Source organism: Ambystoma mexicanum, chromosome 5q, assembly GCF_040938575.1.
Source record: "Ambystoma mexicanum isolate Mex_15411 chromosome 5q, UKY_AmexF1_1, whole genome shotgun sequence".
Classification (NCBI taxonomy): domain Eukaryota; kingdom Metazoa; phylum Chordata; class Amphibia; order Caudata; family Ambystomatidae; genus Ambystoma; species Ambystoma mexicanum.
In genome coordinates this window covers 1077560484-1077573731 of record NC_090933.1, presented here as the reverse complement: position 1 = coordinate 1077573731, position 13248 = coordinate 1077560484, and the positions used below count along the sequence as shown (strand labels likewise).

Genomic DNA, 13248 nt, shown 5'->3' with positions numbered 1-13248 from the left:
TCCATTGGGTACCGGCTGTCCATCGCAAAGCGAGCCTGACTATGTATCTCTTCAAAGCTCAGTGTAAACTTTGCTCCATTGCCAAAAAGGCAGCTGTTACTGCCCTCTTCCCATCATTGCTACCCGACTCTTCCCCTTACATCCCCTCCCCGCACTCCCTCCAGTGCATCGTAATGTAGTTTTGTATCTTTCTAGAGCACTCTTTAGTTGAAAGCATGTGCCCCCCCAGGTTAATATTACCAAGTAACCTTTTCTTTTGTTTGGTTTTGTATTGTCCCTAGCCTGTCAAACCCTCAAACTGGCTCATCACTTGTTTTCATCTTTGTACAGGTACCTTTCCGGGGTATGCTTCTGAAGTCTGTAAATGTATTAACGTCCTTGCTGATTGAAATCCCTGTTTTTCTAATAGGTACAAATACACATCCTAGTGTTTGCTTATAAGCACTTTCTTAATTGCTTTTGTTCTTTCCTGCAAATCCTTGATGGCTAGGAACATCTTGACATGTACTCGCGTGTAAAACGAAGAAGAAAACCTACTGTTGTTGATGAAGAAACTACTGACAATCAAGATGAAAGTGCAGGTGAGTTTTTTTTGTCTTCTTTTTTTTGTGGAGTGTCGTGTTTTTTTTAGTTTGTGCACTGTAATTGAAATGTTTAATTATGAGGGTTTTTCCATAAACTTACTAGGCTGATTTAACCGATCTTTCTGGGTGGAAGAATATTTTGTTTTCTGGGATCCAACTTTTATTTCATGCATGCACATGCCTTTTTTCACTGTTGGCTTTCATGAAAGCTGTGGGAAGTTATTCCTAGCACCATTCTTTGTATGTGGTGTAGGTTTGATTGTTTTGCTTGGTTAAAAAGGACCTGTATGCATACCAATCCAGCCAGACATCCTGGCAGAGGCAAAAAGAATTTGTGAAAATACGAGACCCCAATAGAAAACTGTCGGGTACAGACCAGCTTCCAGTGAAACCATATGCAGCACTACGAACCCACCGGTGCATTCAGTGGTGGTATCGACACATGGTGTGCTCAATACAATACAACTCCAATGCAGGGTCAGGCAGTGCAACACTTAGACCCTCGGGCAAACAAGAAAAGGCCATGGTAATGCAGGTAGGCGTGTTTACCGGATTATGAGGCGATCTTAGCAGGCTGCAACAAATTGTGCAAGAAAATGGAGGACTTTGTAGGGGACCTCAGAGATGAGGAAGGAACAATTCCTGACTTGGTTATGCGAGTCAAGACAAGTGGCCAACGACCTGTTTGAATCAGCAGCAGGTCATGTTGATACAGCGATGTTTGGACAGTTTTTCTGAAGTCCAACTAAGGGTTTAGTGAAACCATACAATCAGCCTTGAACCATTCAAACCTGGGAGAGGGGGGGCAGAGGGGGTGTTGGCAATAATTTCAAGACAGCCAGCCTCCCAGTTTTAACTGGATTCTCACACTCAGGCTGGATGACAAAGGGCTGCAGAGTTTTGGACTCCTCCCTCTTTTCCTACATTCACAGACAATCTGGAGCCTGGGCGGGGGGAGTCTGCAGGACTCCCGTAGAAGATAAAAATCACACAAAGGAATTTCCCACCCTGGAGGTCAGGGGAAGGAACATAGAGTACAAGCGCTAAAATGGTGAAAAAAGAAGACTGGGGCCATTTTGGTAAAATTAGCACCCATGTGTGCCTTTACCGGGGTTGTGCAAACGGCCCGCGGTAAAGGTGCACCAAATTAATAATAAAAGGTTCACTGCCACCAGCCATTAAACGTAAGTTTGTCCTTGTAACATAAATGTCTCATTTAAAATGAAAGGGGATACTCTATCGCCTCAGCCCTCCACACAAGATGGTGGGTGGTGGTCTTGCCTAATAAAATGTAAAAGGGATCCAAAGATCATTTCTACCCTTGAACTGTAGTTCTCACAAGGTTAGCCAGAGAAAGTTAACGGGGGAGCCCCAGGGGCAACCCAGCAACAATAGGCACTTTTTGCGAAAAAATTGTCAAGAGGATACCTAAAATGACACCATAAAAAGAGTAAAAGATTCTGGGTGTGGAAAATGGTTCCCACTCGGAGGTATAAGGAGAAATAATCCACCAGTAAAGCAAAAGGTTCTGGGGTTGACGCCGGTCCGGAAAATCTTACATAACATTCATCAAAAATAGTGATCCAAAAATTCTGATCTTAACTGCGTTTGGTGTTGGAGCTGTGCAGTTAGGGCATGCAAAGGTAAACGTTCATATGATAAATGTACATTCAGTGATTTTTCTTAACTGTGATTTGTTTTTTAAATTTTATTCAGTCGTTCATGCCCTTAATAAATGACTGTACTTTTATACATTCTGCCTAACTTGTATTAAGAGTGTTCAGTGTGTGCATAACTGCACCCTTCACCACTCAAACTATCTGAATTCTAAGCCTTGCTGCTCAGTCACACTAACTTGGTAGAGTTTTGCTAGGCATCGTCTGCCTTCTGATCACCAGAAAAGGGTGGACTCTAAGAATCTCTTTACAAGTAATAGGCATGCTTGCTTTGCCATTGTTGCTATCTCTGAACACATACAGGATTGGGAATAGGATGTGCTTCAAGATGGCAATACGCATTTTTGTTTTATGATGAGTTTGCTTTGTGTTATACTACATGGAAAAGTGAACCCTACTTATGCTCACTTGTTTTAATCTTTAGAATCATCTGAAGAAGGCGAAGACCAAGAGGAGGATGAGGATGACGAGGAAGATGAGGATGAGGATGAAGACGAGGACGAAGATGAAGACGAGGACGAGGATGAAGACGGAGAAGAAGATAACCAAAAACGTTATGACTTCAGACAGAGGAAAGAAGTAGTTCGTTATCAGGCTCCTTTGGAAGGTAATGTGCCTCCCCTGTATATGCAAAAGGCAGCCCATGGTGGTTTTTTGTGCAGTTTATATTTGGTGACGCATGTTGCTTTTGGATTTCACACCAATGTGATGCTGTTGGAGTGAGACCGGCAATTTTTCTGCTTGTGCCGATTCACAATTTTTCATAGCTAATACTCATCCAAGTTTTCAATGAGAGCGCAGCAATGTGTGATTGCTCCTTGAGACGTTAAGCTCTGAAAATAGGGGGCCAAAAGGTACTATTTTCATGTGGTAGTAAACTTCTCCAGCTAACTGCAAGAGTCCTGGAAGATGTGCACTGGGAGAGTCCGTGGCATGTGCCCCAAGCACTTAGAGTACATATTCGATTAAGGAACACATCTGCACTCTGGCAAAGATCCACTTCATACGATACATTAGAAACTCTGAAGGAGTTCAGCAGCTAAACGGGACTCCCTTTGTGTGAAAGGAGGTGGCCACATATGGTATTGGCCACCGTGAGCCCAGGAAGCCTGAAGCCAGGGCAGCCCAGACCAGATCTGGTGAGTTAGGATATCTGAAGTCCAGGCTTAAACCGTATTCTGTGTGTTTGCCTAGGAAAGTTTGAATCTGGCTACACCCAAAGGTTGGTTGGCTGCTGAATGTTTGAAAGGGTGCAATATTGCGTATGGAGTGTGAATTTGTAGATTGCTTCTAAACTAGTGTTGGGAAAGGTTTTCTTTGCAGCAGTCACTCCATTGACCTAAATGGATCCCCCAACATTTTGTTATTTTTTGATTGCTGTCAGACTTTTGAAAGTAATGCCTTTTACTTTTCTTGCTTAGATTATCTGTTTAAAGAGCAGCTGAAGTGAAGTGTGTAGGGGTACTTTGTAATCCTTTTTTTCTTTTAGTAACACTTTTTATTACTTACCGGATGTGTCCAAGACTGGCTGGTGGCATTTTTCGACTGCTTAACTTTTCACAAGTGATGTTTTGCATTCGATCGGATAATGCTTTGACTATTTATCTATTATTATGTGCCAAATACCGAGACCAATCTCATTCGAACCTATGTTGCTCTGTGTCTTGCTTTCAAGACATACGTGTTGCTCCTGAGCTATTCTCCCACCTGTATCTCAAACACAGTAAATTGTCATCCTTCCTGCCACTTCAATGGAATTTTAGGACAGCTAACAAAGGACTGGCCGTCTGAACAGGACTTGAAATCTGAAGAGGGCCATTTTGAGTATTTGGTCACATGAAGTGTAAAATCATGGCTGCAAAGGCTGCCCGGGAGACTTCGTCCAAAACATAGGTCAAAAGGTAAAACTGCTACTTGGAACATGCACTCAATGGAAGCTGGCTGGCGCTGCAAAAAGTAAAATACAAAAGTCATTTAAAAAGGGTCCATTCCTGCACTGGTGGGGTCTAGGCGCTCACCAGTTTATGCAAAAACACATTGCTAAAGGGACGCTATGGTCCCTGTCAGCACACTGCATAAGGTCGGGACTGCTACCGTAGTAAATTATGGGAGCCAAAACTAAGGGGATATTTTTCCCTTTTGGGGAGCTTTACTAAAGTCCACCTACGGTAGGCGTGTATAAGACTCTGCTTTAGTGTACAGGGCTCAAATTCTTAGATTTAGGCCTGCACGACCCAAAAGGTTTGGTAGCTATGGCTGAGCAGCCAGGTTTAGTCTATTGGGGAGCTCCTTTTGTAGAAGAGTTCTAAGACCTTTGGGCGCACACAAAGTCAAAAAGACACTTATGCTATGATTTTTCATTTTTATGCCAAACCTCCACCTGTGAGTCCCCTAGCACTTTTTGCTGGACTACTGGATTTTCTTGTCTGTTCGCCTTAGTGACTGGGAGCCTTTTCCCACTCATCTAATTCTTTTGCTCAGACTATGGGGACCCTTGTTCAATATTTTTGTATTTTATGGAGTCATGCAGTCCTGCATCTTTTCTAAGGCATCTGTAATTTACTTCTGCATCGCACACCTTTTGTGCAGTGTTGCTGGGAGAGCACCCTTTAAACACATTTTTCCTTGTGTGAACACGTTTCCAAGGATAGGGTGATACTTTTTATCCTTTTTCTTTTGTGAGATCAGCACACTCCACCTTATGTGGCGGGTGCACCGTCGAGGAAGAGCAGCAAGACGATGAGGGTCTGGGCTCCCAGCCGGTGCCACAGCTGCCTATTCCGCCTCCACCTCAGCTGCCAATCCCCCTCCCCAATTACCTCCTAGATACCTTTTGGTGGATATTCTCTCGGCACTGCATACTCTGGTCTCTGAGATACAGACCAGGATGCCTACTGCGCCAGCACCCGCAACGAGAGCCACCCCCACTGGCAACAGGGGAGCCTCCAGCCAAGAAGGAGAGTACACCTCCTTGCCACCCATCGCTCTCTTGCCCCCCCACCCCACCCCAAGGGCTGAGACGGATCCTGATGCGACGACTGCCACGGGTGACGGCGGGATAGGGGACCTCCTGTTGCCGCCTCCCAGATCTTCCCTGCCGGAGGAGATGGGCTCGTTCCACGCAATGATATCCAGAGCCTCGGAACTCTTACAGCTCGCTCCAGAGGAGGGATACTCATACCAGTGCCGCGAGGCGAAGAGAAAGACATCCTCTTGGTCCCACTCCTGGATGACATTTGGGACAAAGGTTTGTCTCTCATGAAGAACCCTTCTAGGGCCACTGCGAAGAGGGATCGCCTTGAAGTACAGGGTGCCGGACTGTGCACCCAAGTGCTTGCGGGCCCAACCGTCTCCGGACTATGTGGTGTCAGCGGCGCCAATAAGTAGTTTTCGGGTGCCTCTTCTTCGGCAGCATCCACCCCTCGGGACGGCGAGGGCAAGAAGTTAGATGCCATGGGACGACGGGTTATCTATTCTGCGGTGACGACCATCAAGGCCGCAAACGCCCTCGCAGCACGCTACGACCGAGAGCTGTGGTGCAAGATCGCCCCCATCCTGGACTTCCTCCCCAATGACAAGAGATCGGAAGCAATGGAAATTCTGCAGGAAGGTGAAGTGGCGTCGGACCACACCATCAGGGTGGCCACGGACATTGCAGTCGCAGGGGTCCGCCAAATGGTCAACAGCGTTGGCCTTACGTCGTTGTGGCTGGCTCAAGGCCACCAACTTTCATTAGGTCGTTCAGCCGAAGGTGTTCGATATGCCCTTCGACGGGGACAGTTTGTTTGGGAAGGCTGTGGATGAGTCTCCACAAGCCATGAAGACAGACATGGAGACAGCGCAGGCCTTGGGCACTCTTCAACTACGGAGGCTCTCCTTTCGGCACTCAGGCAGCAAGTCCCAAGGTTCTTCCAAGGGTTTCAGCGGGGGCTCTGCTGCTTACCGCCAACCCACCCGCTCTTTGTCCCAGGAAACAAACAGGGGCCGCTCCAAGGCCTTCGGAGGAGAATGTTGTCATCGCCAAGGTCCCCAAGGGCGGCCCTTCGACATCCAAGCAGGATTGAACCAATCCTGGGGTCGGCCCCCTCCACCCCTGCCCCCTGTGCACCCTGGTGGAAGACCGTCTGGCGAACTTCGTCAATGTGTGGAAGACCATCTCTGCCGACCGTTGGGTGCTGGATGCTCTCACCCATGAACGCACCCTGGAATTTGACACTGGTGGCCTGGCAGGAAAACCACGTCCCTCAGCTGTTGCTGGAGGTGCGGGCCATGTTAAGAAAAGACGCGATAGAGCTCGTCCCAAAGGGGCTCCGGGGCGCCGGAGTGTATTCAAGGTACTTCCTTGTGAAAAAGACCAGAGGCTGGAGGCCCATCATCGACCTCCGTTGACTAAACAAATACATCAATTCCCAAACATTCTGGATAGTCGCTATTCAGCACATGCTCTGACAGCTGGAAGAGGGGGGGGGCTTCCTGTCGTCACTGGACTTGGAGGATACGTACTTCCACATCCCCATTCATAAGGGGCATCGCAAGTTTCTGTGTTTCGTAGTTCAAGGGAAGCACTACCAATTCAAGGCCCTTCCCTAAAATTGAAGTCGGCGCCAAGGGTTTTCACCAAGTGCCTGGCGCCAGTGGCAGCGCAGCTGCGACTGCAGGGGATCCACGTCTACCCTTATCTGGACTGGCTCATCCTGGCCAGTTAAAAGGACATTGCTGATGATCACATGGTGAGGACCGTTCGCCTACTTACTGATCTGGGGTTCTTGGTGAACTATGCAAAGTCCTGCTTGACTCCATTGCAGGTCGCCACGGTGAGGTCCAGCAAGTCTCTTCTCAGCATGATGTCCTGCACCTACCTCATCAGGCTATGAAGGCTACGGATGTGTCAACTACAGGAGTTCCTCGATGCCCGTTGGGATAAAAGTGTCAGAAAGCTTTCAGGACAAGATTGCGCTCGACGAGAGCTTCTGTCAAGTGATAGTCGTGGGGAGTCCGCAAATCTGTCCGGAGGTGCAGATTTCCAGACCCCAACACACAGACTGTCACAACGGACCCCTCCCTGGAAGGCTGGGGAGCTCACACCGGAAGTCTTCACGCAAGAGGCCTGTGGCTACCGGAGGAGAAATCGTTGCACATCGTGTTGGAGATGCGGGGCTGTCTTCTGCGCCCTCAAGTCTTTCCTTCTGTCCCTCAAGGGCAAGGTGGTGCAGGCCTTCACGGACAATACTACCACGCTGTTTTACACCTGCAAGCAGGGGGGAACCAGATCCCTGGCGCTCTCCAAAGAAGCGCAGGACCTATGGCACAGGGCCGTCGCCCAGGGGATGTTCCTCATCCCGTTTCATCTGGCAGGAGTGAAGAGAACTGTCACCGACTCTCTCAGCAGGGAGCTATGCTCTCGCCACGAGTGGGAACTTCAGCAGGACCAAGTGGATCACCTGTTCCGCAGCTGCAACAGTGACAAACAAGTGCCAGAGGTTCGCCAGCAGATTTCCCCAGCTGGAGAGCATGGGGGGACACATTCTCGTTCCCCTGGGACAGCCTGTTTCTGTATGCGTTCCCTCCACTACCGTTGCGTCTTCAACTATCAATCCACTCAAGCGGTCCCGGTGCAGGATGATCCTTGTTGCACCGGCATGGCCGAGGCAGATATGGTACTTGGACCTTCTGAGCATGTCAGCGTCTGTCAAGCTTCCGATGGTCGCAGATCTACTCGCCAGGGAAGGAGGCGCAATTCTGCACCACGACCCAGGATCGCTGAACCTGAAGGCCTGGCTCCTGCAGCGTTAGAGTTCCGGGGTTACAATCTTCCAGTGGACTGCAAGGAGGTGCTTGCCAAGGCCAGAGCGTCCACTCTAAAATGCTATGGGAATAAATGGAAGAGGCTCGCCATTTGGTGCCGTGCATAGAAGATAGACCATCTACAAGTCAATGTTCCGCAGGTACTGCCGTGTTTTGCTGTTGTTGGCCAAAGCAGGACTGTCCCATGCCTCCATCAAAGTTCATCTGGTGGCCATCTCCCGCTACACCATATCTCCGGGACGGTAGTCATTATGGTCACACCATCTGGTTAAGGAGTTCGCCAAAGAACTGTTCCGTTCGTTCCCGTCGGTGAATGCTCCAGCCCCGGCGTGGGAACTCAATGTGGTATGGACTAGGCTCATGGGCTCTCCATTCGAACCTATGCATACAGTGCCGCTGAAGTCTTTGTCGTGGAAGACTGCATTCCTTGTGGCCAGCACCTCTGCACGACGGGTGGGTGCGATTCAGGCAATGTCCTGTAAGCCAACTTACTTGACTTTTCGCAACACGAGGGTGGTGCTGAGGACTCGCCCCTTCATGACCAAGGTGCTGTCAGCCTTTCATCCAAACCAGCCCTTGGTGTTACCTGTGTTTTTCTGACTCCTTCGTCGCCGGCTGAAAGGACTTTGCACTCGCTGGATGTGGCTAGAGGCTGAAGTTCTATGTAGACTGCATGAAGAGTTTCCGGAAGACTTTGCAGCTTTTTGTGAACTGTGGCTCTGTGAACCATGGGAAGGCCCTCTCCAAGGCTGCCATTTCCAGGTGGCTCTCCAACTGCATCACTCATTGTCACTGGTTAGCGAACCAACTGCTGCCTGTCCGTTCGAGTGCCCATTCGACCAGAGCGATGGCTGCAACTATGGCGTTCCTTTCTGGTGTGCCCCTGCTGAACATCTGCAGGACTGCAACGTGGAGGTCGACGCACATCTTCATGAAATTCTACTGCATCGACAAAGAGTCGCCCAAGCAGTGCTACGCAACCTGTTCACTTGAAGGTGTGCCTGGTGAGGAGGTAAGAGATGCTTATGTTGAGCCTTGCCACCTCCCATGGTTGTGCGTGTGTGTACTGCTATGTATTTTTTATTCATGAGCATGTGAATCAATACCAGACCCCATGCTGGAGAAGGAACAAGTTACTTACCTGTAGCTGTTCTCCAGCATGGCTCTGGCATGGATTCACATGTAAACCCTCCCATCTACCCCTCTGCGGCTCTTCTCTTGGTCCTACTGCCACCTAACATGCTACTAAATCTGAAGATGGCTACCAGAGGGGCTTGGGTAGAGGGCAGTCATTGGCTGGGGGCAGTATGACCCAGAGACCAATGATTGGTTGTTCAGAGAAAGAAAGGTTCAGAAATGAAACTGATTTTTTTTCTTTACCGAGGATTCCCAGCTTGACTGGGAATATTCATGAGCGTGTGAATCCATGCCAGACCCATGCTGGAGAAAAGTTGCAGGTAACTTGTTCCTTACTGCAGAATGCGTGATGAAGTGCTTAAAATGTTTAGTTGACATAGGCGATACAGAAACTGCCTGTCCACACCGTTTAAATTCTACTGCCTTGTAAAGTTCCTTTGAGCCTGAAAGAAGGGTATGCTTTGTTAAAGGAAAACCAAAAGGGGGGGTCAGGGTAATGTACATTTACCACTCGGCTTTGTCCAAAAAGCAGCAGTTTTGGTTATAGCAGTACTGGAAGTTAAACGTGCCAGGCAAGCAGGATGTGGTTGGCTTCTTCAGATTAAATTATAATTCTTCTCTGCAATGTTGTCTTTCTAGAACCCAGGCACCCAAGGAAGCCCAAAATATTTTATTCTGGCCCTTCTTCACCTGTAAGAAGAAGGTATCGCTTTTCTTCTGCTGGTCCAAGAAGCCCTTATTGCAAAAGGAGAAAGACCAGGTTAGTTACATGTTTCACACTGTTGGCCATTTGCAATGGCCTTTTGTGAGGGAAATGTGGCTTTTTGTGTTTCGAAGCTGCTCACTTTGGACAAATGTCTAGCAATTAGTCATGTGAAGAGTGAATCACTGGTCTATTGTTTTTTTTTTTTTTTTAAATTTGTTTATTGGCATTTTCTTATATTTGCAAACACTGCACCTCTTTCTGGTGCCAACTTCAGTATCAATAAACAAGACTGCATACTTATACAGCAACATGTCAAACAATAATTTCAAACAACAATGAACAGTAACTGTCTCCGGTGTCAATCCAAGTCCAGTTTCACTGGTGACCGACAGGGCGGATGCTCTTGTCGTGGGAAGGGGAGAGGACATGGACCAGACCAGGGGGTCATTGTGTCTCACTATGGACCTATTGAAGCTGGAGTCTTTTTTCGCAGTGGTTGGGCGTGTTTCCTGCGGGTTATTCAAGGAGGTTTATCATCAGGGGAGTGGAACAGTTTTGTCATGGTATCTTTCCATGCAACCAGCGCCATACTCGAGTCTTCAGTAGACCTGGTTACGCTCTCTTCCCAAGCCTTTGTTTCGGCGTTCGCCCATTTCTCCAGTTCTTTGCGCCACACTGAAAATCGGACCTGCGGGTTTTTTCCATGACATAGCCACAGTCCTTTTCGCCATTATGCATGCCAAATCCATTAGTTTGACTGTTTGAATTTAGCTAACCTAGGATAGGTGCCCAGGAGACACTCATGTGGGGTCCATTCGTACCTAGTGTGACCCGCCTCCTCGCACATTTGTTTTATTTTGGACCAGAAAGTCTGGGTCAGGTCCATAGCATGTGGATTAGGTCCGCGTTATCAGCTCCGCACCAAGTGCAGTTTGACGGCACATTGTTGTTGAATTTGGCCAGTCTACTCGGGGTCAGATAGGTGCGGTATAACACGTTGATCTGGATCAGTCGAAATCAGTGATTTCTAGAGACCTCCAGAGAATCATTGCCCTGTCCCATTCGCTATCTGTTAGTTCCAGCCCTATATCATTTTCCCATGTGGTCCGTAGTTCCACGCTTCGGGGGTTAGGTGTATCGCTTAGGTGGCCATATATTTGGGAAACCACTCTTCCACCCTCTCCCAAACTATAAAGCAGCGTTATAAAGGGGTTCATGTCTGGTTCCTCTGGCCAGTTTTCCCAATTCGTTCGGGCAAACAGTCTAATCTTCCGATACCATAGGTATTGACTGGAGGGAATATCATACTCCGCCTGTAACTCAGAGAACTCCCAAAAGGTCCCCCCTTCATACAGGTCTCCCCACGTGTAGACTCCTTTTCCCTCCCAGAGCCTGACACTATTTAGATCGATATCAGTCTTATTCAACCCCGAGAGTAGTGGCATTTCCGGGGAATATGTTTGCTTTAGTTTCATAATCACTGAGGTTCTGTACCATATTTTCCTACCCAGGGTCACCAGGAAGGGTGGGTTGCTTATCAGGGTCTGAGGGTCCCAAATCAATTCCTTCAAGCGTTACGGGGAGATCATGGACTGCAACAGAGGGGTCGCTGAAGTGACCTCGTCTGCTAACCATTTTGATACAAAGCCCAACTGGGCGGCCAGGTAATATTTCTCTAAATTAGGCAGTTGGATCCCACCCGATTTGTATGGTAAAACCAATGTGGACAGGGCCACCCGGTGCCTACACCTCCCCCATAGGAAATCCCGGATTATTGTATCCAGCAAACGGAAGAAAGGTTTGTTAATATAGAAGTGCACATTTTGGAACACATACAGGAACCTGGGGAGGACAATCATTTTGACTATGGAGGCCTTGCCCATCATGGATAAAGGCAGTTTAGACCAGAACCCCATGGACTTACGTAGCGCTGGGATCTTCGCCCTAGTGTTATAATCGTGCCTTAGTTCTGGGGTGTGTAGAATCTGAATCCCAAGGTATCGGAATGAAGTGATCTGCCAGGTTATGCCCACCAGAGGAAGGTCCGTAATGGCCTTTCCCTTCAGTCCCGTGAGTGGGAACAAGCAGGACTTGGCTCTGCTGAATTTTATGCCCAAGACCTTGGCGTAATTGTCTAAAACGTCCAGCATTGTTGGTACATTGAGAAGGGGATTATTGACATATCAGCACGTCATCAGCATATAAGGAGATGATGTGGTCTACCCCTCCAACCCGAATGCCTGCATCAAAGAATTGCTGCCTAAAAAAGAGAGCGATGGGCTCCAGGCCCAGTATATACAGCATGGGTGAGAGTGGACACCCCTGTCTGGTACCTCTACGGATGTCCCACGACGGACACACATCTCCCAGATTTTACTCGTGCCCTCGGTCCATTGTACAGTATTTTAATCCATCTAATGAACCCCTGACCGAAACCAAACCGCTCCAGGACCGTCACTAGCCACTCCCAATATATTGAATCAAATGCTTTAATAGCATCTAGGGACAGTAGTGCATAGCATTCTTTTCTTGTGTCGGTATGGGTTATTATATACTGGGGCCTACGCAGGTTCATGGTCGTATTACGACCAGGTACAAAGCCGCTTTGGTCCTCATGTACTAAGTCTCCAATTACTCTGGCTAGTCGGTTGGCTAGGATTGTGGTAAGTATTTTAACATCATCATTTATCATCGCAATCGGGCGGTAAGAGTCACACCTATCTGTGGGTTTGTCGGGTTTAAGTATGGGGACCACCAAAGTTTCTCTCATGCTAACAGGGAGTGTCCCACATTCATAGGATTCTAGGAAGACTTAAAGCAATAGTGGCGTCAAGGAGGGTTCGAATACCTTGTAGAACTCCGGTGGCAACCCAACACTGCCCGGGGTCTTACACGTCGCCAGGAATCTAATTGCTTCCGTAATGTCATGGGGTGTAATGTCCCCATCTAGAGCCTCAGATTGTGCTGGGGTCAATTTGGGTAAGCATATCTCATCTAGAGTGTCCTGTATTTGATCTCGGGGAATCTGGTCCGCATGGGAATATAATTGTTCGTAGAAGTTCTTAAAGGTGTCATTGAGACCATGTTGAGTGTTGAGTTTCATCGAGTTCGTCTTTCAATACAGTGGTTATGTCTGGCGTGTTCTTTTTTGCAAAGCCAAGCTAATAGTCGGCCGGGTTGATCTGCCTCAGCGTGTGCCCTATTGATTCTAGTAATAAAATCGAATTTTGATAGCCTGTTCCATGCATCAGTGCAGTTCTCCTTCAAAGTTCTAAGATCTTCTTCTCTCTTTGGGGTGTCTATCGGGGCTGCCTCCAATGCCGTGATTTTCAATTCTCCC

The 13248-nt window shown here is 48.1% G+C and overlaps 1 protein-coding gene across 1 annotated transcript in view; it reads left to right on the top strand.

The window, feature by feature from the left end:
- Positions 1–13248, top strand: part of ATAD2 (ATPase family AAA domain containing 2) — a 750324-nt gene that overhangs the window by 200760 nt on the left and 536316 nt on the right. The window contains exons 6-8 of the mRNA XM_069621583.1: positions 491–581; positions 2685–2867; positions 9842–9962. Of these exons, the coding sequence (XP_069477684.1) occupies positions 491–581; positions 2685–2867; positions 9842–9962 (395 nt within the window). The remainder of the gene's footprint in view (positions 1–490; positions 582–2684; positions 2868–9841; positions 9963–13248) is intronic.